Source organism: Athene cunicularia (genome assembly GCF_003259725.1).
Source record: "Athene cunicularia isolate RWA chromosome 5 unlocalized genomic scaffold, athCun1 chr5_part1, whole genome shotgun sequence".
NCBI classification, from domain to species: domain Eukaryota; kingdom Metazoa; phylum Chordata; class Aves; order Strigiformes; family Strigidae; genus Athene; species Athene cunicularia.
In genome coordinates this window covers 34,115,371-34,134,174 of record NW_020799101.1, presented here as the reverse complement: position 1 = coordinate 34,134,174, position 18,804 = coordinate 34,115,371, and the positions used below count along the sequence as shown (strand labels likewise).

The window sequence follows — 18,804 nt, the reverse complement described above, 5'->3', positions numbered from 1 at the left end:
GAGTTATGACCATACATTTCTACAGTCTTATTTTAACGTTCTCTGTGTTACCTTCTCGTTCCTACAAATGATCCGAATGACTTAAAAGGGATCTGTTTGCAGGAATGTCTTACAGAACAAGTATGTGGTGCTTCATGTATGCTGAAAACCTCCTGCTTCAAAGTAGTCACTTGATACCTGGGGAATTTCACAGTTCTCAAAGTACCTTCAGGTTCTCTGCCCAAAGCCCCTTACAGTTTTCTCTCTTTTTCATTTTTTATTTTTAAAAAATGGTGGTAGTCCCTTATGTTTGGTTTTTTTTTTGAACTTTCTTTTTTCTCCATGAAAGACTAATGGCAGAAACTGACTACAGGGATACTGCTAAAACTGACATAGGTACTGAACAAAATCACTCACATCTGTATTAATCTTCAAGCTGCTTGATGCCAGGAAAAGAGACATAAATAAGTACGAAGTGCTGTTTAAAAGTTATGTCAGCAAACAGTGATATTCAAATTCATCTTGTCATGGCTAATTTAAATGTAAAGCACTTACCTTTATTCCTTCTCCAGGCTCAGCTTTGTTTCATGTATATACAGGAAGGAAGAAAAAAACCTGAGCGTGTCCCCTCACCCCAACTGCTGTTTATTTTTTAAGTGTGAATTCTGATCATTCAAAGGTAAAAGTAAAGAGATTGAGTAATATGACAATTAACAAGGCAGGGCTACTGTTCATATTCAGATTAAACACAACTACCTTTAAAGTATCTTATATATGTTATTGGAAATATGTTTTTGTTAAGTAGCAATCTGTTATTTTGTTGTAACTGATCTCTTTGTTAACTTGAAAAATTTTTGGTTTAATGCTGTTTGAGAAGATTAAAAAAAGTGTACAGATTGTAAAGAATTTATATAAATTGTAAGATTTCAATGTAATATTTATAATAGAAAAAAATATTAAAACTACACTTCATGCCTCTGAGTTTGTGTCTCAAAGAAATCTAAACATCCTATATTCATCTTTCTTGACCCTGTCATTTGAGACACTTCTGCAGGATTAATCCAGTACCAGAGTCCCCAGTCGAGCTTCACCTTCTGTGAGGTAAGCCTCGGAACACTGCCCGAGACATTTTAGGAAGCTACGTATTTGCAGATTATCCTTTCAGTATTTTACCGGTTGACCCAGTACTGACACTGTTTTGCTACTCACTATTCCAAGTATTCTTTGTTAGCACAATCTCTCACTTTTGTTAAGAATGCTAATTCTGAAAAGATTTCACAGTATGATAACCAAATTTAACCCAGGTTTCTGCAGTGTCTGCTCATGCTGGCTATTACACAGGCAGCATTGTAGCACCCTAAAGGCTTGCTATTCTTTACCTTGTAGTAAACCTCAAAATACCTGATCTCAAAAGATGTTTTTATATGAACATTCATTCATCTTCAGTCATCTGAGAGAGGTGAAGGAAGATGAGGAGTGCAGACTAACTGCTTAAAATGCCATTCCTATTTATATGAGCAAATCTGCTCTATAGTCTTGCACAAACAAAACAAGTTGTGTTTTACTTCTTAATTATAGAAATAGAAAAAAAGAAAACTTCCGAAGTAATTGGAGCATATTGCCTTAGTTTACATAAAGACAAAAGTAATGATCATACAGACCTGTGTAATTTTTGTTGTACTAAGATAAAATTTAACTGAGAGTCCTTAGTAATCCCAGACAATGTAATAGGGATATATTTGTGATATGCCCTATCTGTTGAAATCTTCCTATATTGTTATCTACAGCCTTCTCGATTTTGGTCAAAATTTTTCATTATCATAAAAGGTAAGTTCCATTACTATTGTAAATACCAGCAGGAATTCTTCCTTACAAACACAGGAGGAACATATGATAGTGGATCCAAATCACACTACACAAGTGATACAAATAACTTCAAATACAGTACTTTATTCCTCAGTGTTTACAGCTGTTAACAAAACTGCCTCTCTCAAATCCTGAAAAAAACCCCCTCATCTATTTTTCAATTCTTGATCAAACAAAACTATTCACGTAGATATTCACTAAGTGTGAATAAACACAAAAATGCTCACAAACATATATATGAAAAATCTTTTACTTACAACAGAATTTCTGAAAATACTTTTTTTCAAGATAAACATACATAATTTGGGAACAGATTTAAATCAATTACTTTCATGGTATTATTGCATCTTTTGATAAATTAAAAGCATACATTCTGACAACAGAGGACAGAAAAGAATACCTCTATGAAATGTGGTGGTGCTTACTTCAGTTTTCAACTACTGCATTCATGCTTTGGAATTATTTAAGAAAAAATTAAATGCCCAGATTAAAAAAATCTCCTACGTATTTAAATTTCCATCTTTTACACGGTCTACATAAATATAACTGAAGTATAATACTGAAATAATTTAACTGTTAGAATTACATGTGGACACATAGCTGGTTCACTTGATGGTTTATTTCATCCAGAACTGTCCTGCCTGCTACCAACACCATAAACTGATGAGTGTAAAGCCACCAAGGCATGTCCACACACACAGTTACAAAAGTTCAACTAAACTAGCACAACTTCACATCTTAAGACTGATGAAATCTTTATGCACAGATTAGCTGTCTGATTTTCCTAGCATATTTTCTTGGTGAAGCTAAATGCTTGACTGCTGTTTGAAAATTATCTGTAGCTAAAAATAACACTGGATGAGCAAAAATAATTTTATATTAAGGCTATGGTTGTTAAAAACTACTCTCTCCATTCCTTTGCTGACCAACAGTTAACCTCCAAGGCCAGCAATCTCACTCGGTAAGTCATAAATCTGTGAGCTATTCCAGAGCATTAGGCAAAAACCAAGCTCAAAAGCAAGAAAACCAGTACTATGCTCCCACGTGACCCATGAGGGTCTTTCCATAATGACTGCAGAGACTGACAACAGCTAATGCCAGAAAGGAGTGTAGAAAAAAACCTGGCAAACGAACTATACTGCTAGCAGTTGGGTGAAATTAAGCCCTTATTTCAAGAGTTCACACCCAAGCTAACATGTTCAGCAAGGAAAACTACTGCCCTTTTTTGTTGGGCACCTGCTGGGACCCTAAAGTACAGATAAGGCCACATCTATCACATCACAAGCAGACTATGATCTGAGAGGAAATAAGAGGAGAGAAACTTATGAATTTTATCTGGATTAAAATTTTAAATGAAAAGGTTGTTGGTGGTTAGTTAATAAAATCTGACACAGACTTTTAAAAGAGATAATAATTTGATTTTGAACAGAGCTTTACATACATGCACAAAACTACCTATGAAATAGGACATGATGAACACATTCCTGAAGGTAAAATCACATCTTTAAAGCGTATCAAATATGGACACCGGTAAGAAATTTGTGCAGAAAGAACTCATAACTGTGGAATATAAAACCAAAACCAAATACTAAAGTTCAACCTGCAGTTAAGCCTACATCTACATACTCAAAAGTACTTCCAAGTTTCTGTGCTATGTGATCAAGAGACATCCCCAGGTTATTCAGATGCCTTCCCAAATCTCCCTCTAGTAACCTGACACTGATAAATGCTGTCATGAGTATATACTAGGCATCATCCCCCTGTTCCACCTCTGTACTCAGGACACTGGACAACAGAAACTGTTGTCTTTAACTGATAGCTCTAAATTTAGTTCTTGTCTATATGTATTTACAGCCATAATTTTATGAAAGCCAACTCTTCCTTCTAAAGTAACACTGTGAAGATGGCACTCATATCAAGCAGAGTTTCTTTTAGCTTATCAAACTAATTGGTTGGCAGAGTGAGAAAGAGAAGTCACTGAGGAAGGGCAACTGCTATATGAGATGTTTTATTAGCTAGACAGTTGGTGATTCCCCAACACAGCAGACAGAGGAGGAAAAAAAAAAAAAAAAGGGAAAAAAAAGAAATGGTATGTTCTTTCTCAAGAAGCTCAACTTATCCAACTTTTATGTCTCAAGGCTGATTCAGAAGGAGTATATAAATGAGCTCTTAACAGATACGATGGCTGCGGAAGTTTGCTGCCCAATCTGGTCTTAAAATACTTTTATGAAACACCAATAAAATGGAAAACAGATAAAATGAAAATAGAATCAAAACTCACCCTGACTCTGAATTCATGGTATACACTTTGACCTTCAAATAGTCTCCAATATATTTATGAACACACAAAACAACCTGAATTTACTAGTGTCTGTAGAGTATTAATTCATAATGTTACTTTTATGTGAAGTTCTGGAAAAGTAAGAAACCTAACAATAATTTTGATGAAAGCCTTAAGGATTTTAAAATTTGACATAGAAAAAATTAATTTGTATGTCTCACATGAAAACTAGATGAAGAAAAAAAGCTTGCAAGCAGCATTCTAGAGTCTTTTAAAACTGTTTCCACCTGGTTCTTAGGCCATTTTGTTTTTTCTACACAGCATTTTGGAGCAGGGGAGTGGACATGCAACATGCAATAATTAGAGAGGCCTGAATATTAAATAATGTATTTTTGTTTGTTTAGAAAGGGTTTTATTCAGTTTTCTGAGGCTTATCTTAAATAAAATGACAATAATAAAAAACACCATATGAGCAGTACGAAAAACAAGGACTTTAGCCATCACATTTTAGTATAAAAGTTCTGTTCAGTCAACTAAAAGAATTCAATGACAACATCAGTTGGTCTAATGCAATGATTCATATGGTCATACTTAATTCTAACCTAAACCCAGGTTAATGTATCTAAATTCCTGATATCAGTAAACCCCACCACTATATTTTGCCAGTTACTCTGTTACTATTTACAGTATTTTAGTACCTTCGGTATCCTCCCCCTCCTCTCCCACCATATGGGTCGCCATAGCCTCCCCTGCCACCATAACCTCCCCTGCCACCATAATCTCCCCTGCCACCATAATCTCCCCTGCCACCCTGGAAGCCACCACCACCTCTTCCACCACCTCTGAAACCCCCACCTCCAAAACCACCACCACCTCCTCCTCTACCTCCTCCACCCCCCCAGTTGCCCCTTCCACCACCACCACCACCCCCTCCCCAGCCACCTCTTCCACCACCTTCTTGTCTTTTTTGCCAGGGAGGCATTTCAGGAGGAGGTGGTTCAATCTCTGTTGGTCTGCCTCCACGGTCAGGTACTCTCCCCATCAGAACCTATATTGAAAACCAGATCATTTTTAGTTTAAAAAAATAATAATAGTAACTTGAAGTGACACAGAGTTCTTGTCCTATGAACAAAGACATGCTGCCTGCTCTTTACAGGAAAAATGGTCCCCTCAGTGTGGAGTGTGACAGCAGAATCCCTATTTCCTGTCCTTGTAACTTGCCACAACACAACAGAACTCTGAAAGTGATGCCATCTTCCACCTATAAAATTTAAATAACTGCAGCTAGCTCGCTCATATTACTTTTGTGAAATCTTTATGAAGAAAAACTACATGCATATGAAATATTAGTATTATTATATATAATATATGTGAATATATAAATATATTCATATAGAAAAGACTCCTTATGATGCAGCTCTCCTATTTAAATTTCAAAGTTCAAGTTCAAACCCAATCAACTGGTGAAAAACAAACTGGCAAAAAACAAACTGGCAAACTGATGTGCAACTCTTAAAAGAAATGCCAGTTTGCCTTAGATTAGAGCTGGAATAGACAAAATACATAACATGCTGCAGTAACACTTTCAAGAAAGAAAAAAAAAAAAGGGATCTTGACTTTGGTGTATAGTACTCAGTGTACAAAAAGGGAAACCGTACTGGACAAAGTTACATAAAACATTAAGTTAAAGAATAAAAAGGTATCCAAGTAGGTCTTTTTGTTGTTTTCATATTTCCTAAATTCTGTGTGATGAATGTTAACATACTCTGGTCAGTCCCAGGCACTCCAATTAAAGTCCTCTCAAGAAGAAATAAACTTTCTCTGACATCCTACAATAATTAAGACATTTTAGAAACTTTGGGATCAAAACATTAAAGGACACCTAAATGAAGCACAAAACTTAAAAAAAAACTGTTAAGAAAGGATTAATAAAACCAGGCTTAATCACCATTTGAATGGTAAAACTAATGTCATTATAAGCTTCAGCTTTTATTATACACAAGTACTACAATGTTCATTTATTAATGTAGCCAAACCAATTAGTCTTACTTTGCAGCAAAATGACACTTTCACAGAAACTTCCGTGATTTGTAATATACTGATAAACTAAAGATCCTCATTTACAAACTGAACAGAATAATCCTGGCAACAGGTAGCCCAGGAACTGCAACCAGAAAGACTCACATGTATCCTTAACTTGAGCTGTGCAGTTCCACTGAACCCAGGATGTCATTTTTTACACACGCACACACATACACCCCTCCACCACTCTTCCTTTTCATCTAGACTACTAGACTACTGTTTCATCCTGTTGCATGACTGATTGTGTAATAAGACAAAAAAAAAGTTGCTGCAATGTTTACTGGAATGCTGCAAACCTTCCTTTCTCAAAGCACCAGGTTTCTTACAAAAATGAAAACACTAAGCAAAGAGTATAATTCCAGAATTACTTTTGATAGGTCTGTAAACTCCCATGTCCTTTTATCACATCCCAGAAAGAAAAAGCATACCTTGTTGATTGCACAGACTGTATTTTCCCGTGTTGATCCACTACTTGTTCTTATGATCTTTGATAAATCTTCTCGAGCAGCAAGAAGGTGAGCTAATGTAATAGTTGACTTTGGAGATAATGCATAGCGCTTGGGCTGATAGATTCGTGCTATGTCATCTGTTTTTACCTAGATGATAAAATCAAACACAATTTACTTGCTATGCATAAAAACACACAAATACACTTACCATAAACCATGTACTGGTCTCAGCCAGTTTCAATTTGAACACAGGGTGTAACGTCTGAAAATCTAGGTTATGGTACAAAATATAGTGCCAATTCTCTTCATAGTGATGGAACCATTACAAAAAATGCTGCTATGTTTAATTGATGCTGAAACTTAGCACCATTACAAAGGAAACTTTCCTATCCACTCCCAACAGATTCCTTGATGTTTTCCAGCATATCTAAAGACTAAAATTTAAAAGTCCAAACTGGTATCTCAAGAACTTTACACAGCCATATTTAACAGATCACTTCTAAATGTGATTAAAACAAGAGCAGCTTCAAAGTAAGGCAAATTTGTGGAAAGAAATTAAAATGTATCAATGCAGCAAAACATTTGTGCAAGCCATGAAGAAGTAAAGTAAGACTGAGGAGAACATATGAGTTTTTCCAAACACACTTTGACATCTCATTTGTTTAACAAAAAAGAAAAATACATACACTTTCTAGGAACTTTCTAGGAACTATCTAGAATAATTTGAAAAATTAGATCTTGGGTTGAAACAAACAGGCACTGCTCCTTTACATGACTGTTTTGCTAGGCAATTACTACACCATTTCAGCCTGCAAACTCTTAGAGACTTAATCAAGTTTAAAAAAATAAAATAAAATCAAACCACAAAAAATGCCACACCATCGAAAGCAGAGAAAGGTATCAATACCTATTTAATGGTGGGAAAATGCAAGCTAACAAATAGCTTTTTTAAGGACAACACTTTGCCCCTTAGCTTAAAAAAAAAAAAAAAAATCTAAATTATATCAACACCAAAATATTTTCAAGTCCCAAAACCTTCTTAGAGAAGTTATAAACAAATATTTCTACACCAGAAATAAGGAAAAAAATTTAAAAATTATATGTAATTTTGAATTAATATGTAACCTGGTTATTTCTGTAACTGCATACGATTTCACATAAACGGTCTTATAAGACAGGAAAATTTTATTTTACTACTCTACCATCATTAAAATCTCTTTAAACTAATGTTCTATTGTGAAAGTGTACTCATTGTTTTTCACATTGTTTGAATGGCATAATATCGTGACTTTAAATTTTCATCTGTTTCAAGCATCAGTTAACATCAGCTACATTTTAGAAGTATGCTTTAAATTTGAAAATATATACTTGTATTGGTACAGCTATAAAGGGGTTATACATGTAGGGACATCTGGCTTCTGTGAGCTAAATTCCCTCCTCCTCCTTTCTTGCAGTGTAAAAGCATTCACAACCCCAGCAGAAACTAAATAGTGAGCCTTTGCAAAGCAGCACAGCAGCATCTAGACTCAGTCAGCTTCATGAAACTGATTCTGTCTGCACGTGCCAGTGACAAATTGTGACACCAGAAAGACTTGTAACAATCCATATTTTCAGTAAGATTTTGAAGTTTTAAGACTTACCTATCTTAAGCTTTCTACACAAATCTTTGGAAAGGAAGTTGATCTTCCAGCTCATGAACAAAAACATCTGCTTCCAGCTTCCCACATGTGTATTCACTGAGTTACAAGCTTTTTGTATCTTATCTCCTTACTCTCTTGGATAAAAACAATATATATTTCTAACTTGGAAATATCAGACTGGTTAAATCATTACTATTTTTTAATATACAGACTGCTAGGAAATAGTATGAATTAAACGATCACAATTAAAATGATACCAGCAGAGAAAATCCACTTTGGAATTTTGGAAATCTTAGCCACATGAAGGATTACAGGTAACCATGTGCTTTTCTCATACAAGCTGCTATTCAAATAACCTGTTCAACTGACCATCTGCTCATCAGCTTTGATCCAAGATAGGTAACAGTCACTGTAATCTCACTGACTTTATGGGCAGTCACTGTTTGCACCCAATCTATTTTAAGGCCCAGTGTTTCTTTCATCTTGCATCTGCATGAGAAATACTGACATTCCCTCCTAGTTTACTTGATTGGAGGGGTTGGATATAGGAATACAAAAGGGGAGATGTGAACAGTAATGGAAGTGTATTTACATGGTACATATATTTGATAGGAAGACCTGGGGAATTGTAGCAGACTCCCACCTACAGGAAGCAAAAAATACATCAAGCTTACTTTTGCTCTGTCAGACCAGCCGAAAGACTGTACTGTCACATCTAGCCTCTTCATTAACATGCGTCGGCGACATTCGTACTCACCACGAAGCGCATCATTGATTTTTTCCAATCTTTCCTAGAGTATTACAATAAAAAAATCCAAACATTCAAATCTATAAAGTTACAGAAGTCAATTTAAAGTTAATCCCATTCAACAACTAAAACGTCTATCCTCAGGTAACCACTATAAACCACATAAAATTAGGGGTGCATCTGTATAGTGCTACAGTAGTATGTATATACAAAATGTTGCGATAGTAAGTGGATGAATCAACAAGAAGTCTGTTTTATAACAATTCTGGAAGTATCTGCTTAGCACTGTTAATATTTAGCAATCGAATTTTAGTATTAGTATTTAGTAATAGAACAGTGACTGTAAAATGGACAAAGACAGATGAAGCCATATGCATTAATTCTGACCATACTGTTAAATACAGAAAAGAAATGAAGTGACTTTTTCTTACCACTTGGTCAGAATCCAGAGGTTTTGTTAGCAGTGATTTTCCCACATGGTTATTTTGAACTTTTGAGAGTATGTCCTTTATCTGAAACAAAACACATACTTCTCAGAACACAAATGTTATTTACATTTATTTCAGCACAACTTGCTGCAAACACAGTTTGCTACTCATAAGATCAAATATAGCACATTTAGCAGACTCATAAAAACAGATACACATCTTCTGGCTTATCATCTGTTACAAAAAGATTTCCTAAATACTTTTACTATATGATCAAGCTCAATACAAAAATATTTTATGGGACACCACTTCTCCCCATTATAATAGAACAATATCTATATGGCAAATTTATTAAGTGCATATAGGCAGTAGGACCAGTTAAATAACTCATTTTTCTTATTACTAAGTGCTGTAACTACAACTAAGGAAATGTAACAGTTAGAAGCTAGGACTTCTGTTGCCAAGTTCTAGACTTGGCTACAAAAATCTGGTGATGGGTGCTAGTAAGAAAGGCAGGAGATATAATAGGAATGCAGTCATTCTCACTTTCTAATTTTCTTCTAATCCTGTAATAGTTTCCATTTAAAATTATGTTTAAGACTTTTGCATTCACTTCAAATCAGCCTTGCCTATACTTCTTACATTATTTTTTGCCCTAAATAATCAGAGATGAAGTATGGTCTCTCTTTCTGCCTTCCAAACTCCACTGCATTCTCCTCTCTCATTACAAGAAACCTCTACCTCCTCTTCTTGAAGTAACTTCCTTTGTCACAGGTCTTCTAAAACTGTTATCATAAACACCCACAACACTTGTACAGAACTTTTCGGCCAACTGATTTTTCAGTTGCAGTAGACTGCATGCATGTTACCGTTCCTGCAAGTTTTGCACACAGTCTGATGGGGAGAAGAACAACATCTTCATCATTTGCTTTTGTAAATAATTATGGGGAACTAAGTCAAATAAGACTCAAACCAGAGTTTTCTTTTACATGTCACAAGGAAAGTTTAAAATAGTGCATGACCTACAGTGAAACCTGTAGTTGAGGCAACCATTAGATACATTTGCAAGCATAAGACTTCATGCAGGCACACCAAGCATTTACATTCAATTTATCAGGTATGGTTCAAAGCTCACTCTTCCAGTATTATCTTAGTTCATCTTGCCAGAGTTTTATGCTCTACACATCACAGAAATATCATCTCCAGTGATCACTCTGAAAAAAACCTCTAGGAGACAGAAATAAAATTCTAGAGCACCTACTGAATTGATTAAAGAAAGCTACTTGAAAAGGAGTACTTGATAAATCAATTCTTATATTTCAGGGGTTTTGTAATTATTTCCTATTCCTTTGTTTGCCTGTACCAAGGAAAGACTCTGATCTCAAATTCTGTGTGAAAATCAAGGTGTGTATTTTGTTCTTTCTGCAATATCTTTGGGCAGTGCTATGACAAGTTAAAAAAGACAATTATCCCCAGAAAAAGTCTGAAGTAAAAAAATGCTGTGCAGTAAGCAAATTATGGGAAAACAATTTTGACTCCAGTAGAAAAGACAGCCTAGTAGTATCTGAAAAGTGGCCATCTAGTTACCATAATATTATTCCCTGCTATTATACTCCATCCATATCAAAAAGCAGGTTACAATAAGGGGTGAAGTTCAGTTCCATGTACCTTTATTTTCTTTACAAAAAAGCCCTCCAGGGTTGCCTGATTTGTCTGACTTCTAAATGTAGCCTATTTGTTTTGATTTTAGTGAAGCATGTACATGATGCTTCTCAATCTACTTCAAAATTCAACTGTATCTAAGCACAAACAATGCTTAAACAAATGACTGAAGAATCAAAAACTAAAGTTAATAATCAACAATACAGTAAGATCAGTGTGACAACAAGAGATGAAGAAATTGATAATTAGTATAGAAGAAGGAACAAACAGCAGATGAATGAAAAATTCTATTAGGCAAGAGGTGTCCATTCATATACCATTAAGGTCAGAAATATAGCTTCAAAGGTTTTAATGAGGTGAAGGGAAGAGTTTATCAAAATGAAACTGGCTGCTGGAAAAAAAACAGCACAGCAGAACCAAAACAAGTCCTTAATACAGAGTGAAATAAAACATGGAAATCAGTGATACTGAATACCATCTAGAGATTAGAATTATTGCAAGTTTGCAGCTGCAAGTGCAGCTAAGAGGTAAATACAACACTGGGCTCCACACACAAACACCATACATTCTGCCATCACAAGTCAATCACAATCAAAAGACCTAACCCAGCACTGCATACTCTTGATTTCCATAAACTGAAAAAATGAAGGGACGTTTTGAGAGAACAATTAAGGATGAGAATCAGTAAATTCAGAACTAGAAGAAACAATCCTTTATTGACTAGGAAACTGCCTCCAAATTTCTGCAACCTTTTCTTTCCAAGTTAAAGAGACTATCTATGTGATTTTACCCAGTGATAGGTTTAGTAATCAAGTAATTAAGGAGGAATCTTTTCACCAATTAACTGGTCTACGTTCATGTTTGTGAGACACCGTAGAGTCATACCCAGATTCCTGAATCTCCACTCCATCTCTCCCATCAGCAGGACTCTGAGGACACACCCTACAACTACAATGGTGAAATAAACTGAGCTGCCTACAGCTGCAGCATACACAGTCCAGCCTTGACTGATGACAGGGCTGTGAGCACAAGAGCTTTGATATACACCTGTCTGCCAGAGGACAAGAATACAACTGATGAGAGAGTCTATGCTATAACCCACATTCCTAAACACGGCAGTTGCCCTAGATTAAGAAAGATAAGCAGGAGTTTAAAAAACCCACCACCAAAACCCGGACAGAAGTCTGTATATGTAAGTGGGAACAATACCAAAAGCAGTGCCCAGATAAAAGAGAAGTGAAAACATACTCATAGAAAAGTAAAACAGATTGTAAACAGCCAAATCATCCTGAAGTTCTCACAAACTCAGCTGTAAAAAGAAACCAATTAAAAGCTAGGTGGAGAATATATTTGAATATTCAACATACTGTGTAATCGATGACCTTGGTAACATTAAATATTTATGGGATTGCTTGGGAAGTTCACATACTCTCTAAAAATAGCTTGAAAACAAATCAGTTACTGGATTTGTCTGAGACAAAAATATTGACTTCAAAACCTGCTGTATAAAAACACACAGTTATTCTACTGTTACCAAATAAAGCATATCTTTGTGTGTTGAACATAACATTTCTCATCTGTTTAATGTCTGTACTCCTTTGAAAATTTTTTTAGGTCACACTTCACTAACATATTCCATATATTTATTAATTATCTTTACCCTCTGACAAAATAGAGGCAAGAATTTATATGTTTAATACCATCTGCACAGATAAACATCAAATATGCATACACCTCCAATGTTTCTAATACTTTTATAAAAAAAACTGACCTGGAGAGAGGTGCAATTTTATTAATTTAAATTAAACTATCAACACTTTAAGGAAGGAATATTATCTTAACTAGTCATAAGGTATACTGCACAATTGCAGACAGATCACCTAAATTCTAAAAATATTTTTAACCCAGCCTCTGCCTCTATTCCACTTACCTACAGATCATTTTAATTTCAGTATTTATCTAACTTTAAAGACATTTTTGTTCGACATTTATGTCTGGTGAACAGGACAACTCTTTCGTTTTGTTCCTTGCAACTGCATTGATACTTAATGTACAGGCCCCATTGGGTCTGTAGAATTATCGAACACTTAACAGTTTGAAGCAACACACTAACTTAAACATGAATAAATTCTAGGAAGTATTTCCAAATATGTTTAAAGATACTCATCTCATATTCACTTGAAATGTTATTTTAGCTTAGTTTTGATTTAAATTCTTCTGTTACCCTTTATAATTTCTTTTAATTCTCTAGTATTAGGGGACTATTTTTCACATATTAGAAAACAAATAATGTGGGAAAAAAAAGTTTAGAAGTCTTTCAAATAATATGATATGAAGAAGTCTTTCAAATAAACAGTATTAGAATATCACTTTGTAATTAGATGTAGAATTCACACTACCTTGACTGGAAAAAAGCCAGATGTGAGCATGAGTTACAAAGCACAATGCTGGCATGAACTTTTCTGAATCTGTGACAAATGTTCATTTAGAATTTATGGGATTTTTGGTACTGGATTTCAGAATGCCTCCTAGAGTTACTCTTTGTAAATGTACTTTACAAGGGGATAGAATCTTAAAAAAACAACTAAAAAATTACTATTAGTTTTTCAGTGCTATACAATAAAATAAATTTAGTGATAGGAAGCTGTAATACTGTCAATTTACCTCTCACATTTTCTTATGTTTGTCAGTAGCCACTATCCCAATTTTTACAGGAGATGCAAATTTAAAAGGTACGTCCTATGATTGCATATTCAAAGTTTGAACAAAGAAAGAAATCCTGATTTTATACTAGTCTTTTAAACAAAGTGACAAATTATTAAAAACAACGAATGTTCTAACACTCCATATCAAAATACAATGTGTGATCTGTCCCTTTGGTAGATTGCTGTTGCACAAATTATTCTCAACTATTCCCATAGCTACTGACAATGCTGAAGATGCTAGACAGAGACGAAGAGTAGACATGTTGAAATGCTACAGATATATTTGTAAATTCAATAAAATTACTGGATTAGTATGTAAGTTTCTATTACAAATGATATAGTAGGATGCTAAAAACCAACGATGCCATTTTACACAGAAGCTAATTAAATCAGAAGCAAAAAAATGCATGGAAAAGAAATTGATAATTTCAAATGAATTTTTGTAAGAATCTAAAAAAAGTAACAAATGGCACTCTGAAAAAAAAAAAAAAAAACAAAAAAAACGTTTACAAAGCCAATGAATTCCAACTAGTGGTATCGCTATTCTAACGCAGCTACATCTACAAACATACGTGTCTAACTCTGCACTGTATCAAAATAACTCTGAACTTGTGCTATATTAAAGTAAGGGATGAAGGGTAAGGAAACATATAGTAGAAATTCTAAATCTCCTGATAGGATAAAACCATCTTTGTTTGTAAGGGATGAAACACACTGAGAGCAAATTACACTATTAATTTGGAGTCACAAGATGAACAAACTAGTTTTGCTACCAGTCTATACTCTGAAGTGAGTACAGGTGGTGTAATCACTGTGGAGCTGACAGACCTGAAAACCATCGCAAAATAGCTCAGGCAGTATTACTAAAAAAAAAAATTAAAAGAAGATAACACTAAAGGTTCTGCTTATTTGAGTACTTATGAAACTGTAACAGTTTACATAAACTGTAACACTTAACACTACATACCAATTCAAGCCTGTGAAAGGAAATCCTGGACTTTGCAAAATGTGGCAGATACCAGAAGTCTAATAATTCAAAGAAAACATTCTAGACTCTACTTGTGTGTGAAGGACCTGGCCCACCAGGTCTGGCCTTGCTGTCCTGCAGTTGCAGAACTAAGAGTCCTACCTCTTTAACATGGGATGACATTAAATCTGTACCCAAGAAGTGAATCAAGGAAGAGAGCAAGAAAGGCCACTGCCTGTGGCTGCAGACTACAAACCCACATGGATGTAAGCACAGCTAACACCTGTAGAGGGAAAGCAACAGTACTAGACGTTTTTATCAATTAGCTATTAGCTGGAACTCTGAAATTTAATCCTCAGAAAACAGTGCTAGAATTGTTTCTTCATTCTTTCAAAAATATTTAATATAGATCAAGCACAGTTAATACTGCAGAAATAGGCATTTTCATCTGGATGGTGCTTTTTAAAAATTAATCTATTAAATGTTTCATCTTGTTATACTAAAGATGTACAGATGTAAGAAAACCATGCAAGTAACAGGCCCTCTCCCCAAAACCTCTGCATGTTCAACTGCTCACTGATCTATGACAAAAGGAGGAGGAAGAAGAAAAAAAGAAGTATAATCATGTAATATTATTAAACTCAAAGACTGAGCAGCAGAGGGAAATTAATTCCATACATCTCCCATAATTCTTGAAGGGGATTGGTCACCAACTCTCTCCTCAAATACTAGGGAGAATTAAAGAGCAAAACTTTTAACTGCCTGACAGAGAAGATAAATTCTGCCCCAAGAGCTCACTTACTTTCTGCAGAGAGGAAGTCAGATTAAGGATCACATCAGTGATCCATGAACTAGAAACTGCTGGGACACAACTGAAAGAACTACCCTGTTGAAGAAGGTTTAAGTTGGCTTATTCACAAGCTATTGATAATTCAGGCATTTTCATCCTCTTCTGCAACTAAGGAAATGGCACTAACAAATCAATATTTGCAATTAAGAAATTCATAAACTAAAAAAGCAAAAATTTAGGTTTTGGATATTAAATTTAAATACATCCCAGAAAAGACTACAGGTACGTAAATAAGCAATCAGTTATTACCCAATGTCTTCTGCTTGCTGCAGCAAATTCGAGTGGGTAAAAGGAAAACTATGTTACTTCAACACATATCTTAAATTTCCATGGCAAAGTCTGCCTCATCAGGTACAACGCATCCTCAGGGAAATGCTGTAATACGTCACCTCACAACTAAAACAGTTAAACACTAAACTGGCTTTCAGAATAAAAATTCCTTTGCACTTCTCAGATAGAGCTTTTATGGATTAGACTGTTGGGCTCTTAACTCCAAGATGAATGTTTATAGAGATAATGCTTACAGTTTAACAATACAGAGAACACATAAAAGCCCATACCTTTTGTTCCACATTGGTTAACAAGGGAGGAATATCACAAGATGAGGAATTTGGTAGGCCCAATGCACTGCAAATAGCTTGCACTTCCTGATAAATTTCATCGTGCTTTTCTGAATGAGAGCCTTTAATTTTCTTGCTGTGCAGTATCTTTAAAGCCTGAAGTTCTGTACTTAGAAATACTAGAGAGAAAAGTGTCATAAAGGCAGATTTAAAGATATTTGAATATTTCTGTATTCACAGTCTCATATACAAATACAATATATAAATTTATAATTAGACCATGATAAAAGGGATACTTTCTCAGTTCTCTACTGGACAGTAACAGTTTCCCACACTTTATCAGAACTAACAGCTGACTTCCTATCTTTAGTCTACACTTCATATTTAAACTGTTTAACCCATTTCTGCCATCAGACCCCTAGTTCTTTGGCTAGTTTCATATTATCACACTGGTTCCTGCTGCTACTCCTTTGTCCAAGTCCAGCTTAAACCTAGACTTTGCTTCTCTCAATCCTGCTTTCAGCACCTTCAAATCACAAAGCATTGTCCTTTAGGCTGTGCAGAAAGCCCTCAGTAACATGGGAAGCGAGGTCTCAGTTTCGGCTGAGCTGGAACTAGATCAAGAGAGATCAGGAGGCCTCAGCAGGTCGAACAATACTTCACAAAGACATTTTAGTTTCTATTAAAATAGTTTCCTAATAGTTTTCCGGTTTTGCACTTCTGCACAAGTGAGCTAATGCGTGCTCACCTAGGTTGTAATGATCATACATACATACTTAAATAGACATAAAGAAATTTTTAACGTAAACTGTACAATAATGACAGAGCATGCATGTAAAATACTGTATTATAAATGGGAGAAATGGTCATAACTTACAGAGGAGTTTAAGACAATCTTCCTTCTCTCTTAATCTGCCCTTGATGTCTCCAGATATAAGTGATGAATACGGACAAGCCATTTCTCTCAGAAAGCCACTAATCTCAAGCTGGAAGCTCTCTATATCCTTATCACCTATGGGAATAAATAAATGCAAAGCTAATGAACTTTTACAGAAACATCAAAGTATAATCTAATTTTCTTAACTTCCACATTTCAATTGCAGGTTTCAATAGCCCAGACAAAGATTCACCACTTACCACCTTTGCAACATTTTCTTTCTTCTTAAAGTCCTATATACAATCCTTTTAATAGCTACAGCAATACTGTACTCATGCTTTGCACAAGTTGATGCTACAGCAGTCTTTGAAGACATGAATGCAAATAAACATCACCAGGAAGTGAACAGCTTATGTCACAAAACAGAGTATCAGTGTAAAGACTTTTCTGATGAACAAGTTACAGGAGACACAAGCCATTACTTTCAGTGGTTGTTTTTAAGTTTTACTACTTTTTTTGGGTGAAAACATAAGCAATATGAAATCTCATCCAAGTTCTAGCACTCAACAGAATCAGGTAGTGCTAATGAGCAACTCTCGTATCTACCTACAGTACTGAACACAACACTGCACTGGACCAACCAGCTGAAAATACAAGGCACTGGAATTTAAACCATCAAACTATGGTTACCTATACCAACCACTCATAGGCTCTATAAATGTACTTTTAACATGTAGATCTAAAAAAACCCCAAAAGCACTTTTAAAAAAAAAATAAAAAAAATCTTCACAAGAGCTTAATCTAAGAACCACATACACACAAACATCAACCTGAATTCAGCTACCTTTCAGCTATCTTCTAAACTTCAACACTGTAATTTCACTATTAGCTGAACAACAGGGATCTAATCCACTGAACACATACTAAATTGCTTTAATAAAATAACATTCATATACCATCTGTTGAAGTGATGCTTTCTTCCATATGACAAAGTGACTTTATTTGGGAACCTAACCAAACACAAAGCTCAAAAAATTCTGGTGAAGACAGTCCATTTTCTGCTGCTTTGTTCAGGGCTTCCTCCTCCAACAGGGGACCCGTGTACCTGCACAGAGATAAACGTAAGTGATAAGAAGCATATTTAACATCAACTATACACATTCTTAAATCATTTTACTGTAAGCTGGTTAGTAAGTACACTGGAAGAAATTAATCTCTGTTACTTTTGTCATGGAACAATTCCAACTTTTTTTAACACACCAAAAAATCAGGGGTAATTTATAAACAAAATGCTTTGTTAGAAAATAGGAGGCGGGCCTTTTCACGCTTTCACATACACGTTTGAGTTTCGTGTCTCAATACACGCTAAACAGACAAGAATTCAAGTACTGATTCAAGTGTCTAGTCAAATTACCTTCCAACATTTAACAGCTCACTGCCCTAGAGTGCGGGCAATAAGGTAACTGAATACCAAACTAAATTCTACATAGTTTTTGCTGTTGCCTCTGTAGCACCTTGGCGGGCGGGAGGCAGGCTCGAACGAAGCGGGCAGACAGCCCGGCCGCCCCCCTGGGACTAACCCACCCTCCCTTTAAAACCCTCCGTACCCCAAGGAACGCCCGCGCAGCCGCGCTCCCTTCCTCTTCCCCCCGTTACAACCGGGCAAGCCCAGGGCAGACGCCGTGACCCCGCTGCCGGGCGAGGCAAGGG

At 35.5% G+C, this 18,804-nt stretch overlaps 1 protein-coding gene across 1 annotated transcript in view; it reads right to left on the bottom strand.

Annotated features, from left to right (window-relative positions):
• Positions 1 to 267: 267 nt before the first annotated feature.
• Positions 268 to 18,804, bottom strand: part of FAM98B (family with sequence similarity 98 member B) — a 19,371-nt gene continuing 834 nt past the window's right edge. The window contains exons 2-9 of the mRNA XM_026849306.1: positions 18,702 to 18,803; positions 18,051 to 18,199; positions 17,095 to 17,229; positions 16,218 to 16,396; positions 9,477 to 9,557; positions 8,972 to 9,088; positions 6,637 to 6,804; positions 268 to 5,174 (exon numbers count right to left, since the gene is read on the bottom strand). Of these exons, the coding sequence (XP_026705107.1) occupies positions 4,818 to 5,174; positions 6,637 to 6,804; positions 8,972 to 9,088; positions 9,477 to 9,557; positions 16,218 to 16,396; positions 17,095 to 17,229; positions 18,051 to 18,199; positions 18,702 to 18,803 (1,288 nt within the window). The 3' untranslated portion in view covers positions 268 to 4,817. The remainder of the gene's footprint in view (positions 5,175 to 6,636; positions 6,805 to 8,971; positions 9,089 to 9,476; positions 9,558 to 16,217; positions 16,397 to 17,094; positions 17,230 to 18,050; positions 18,200 to 18,701; position 18,804) is intronic.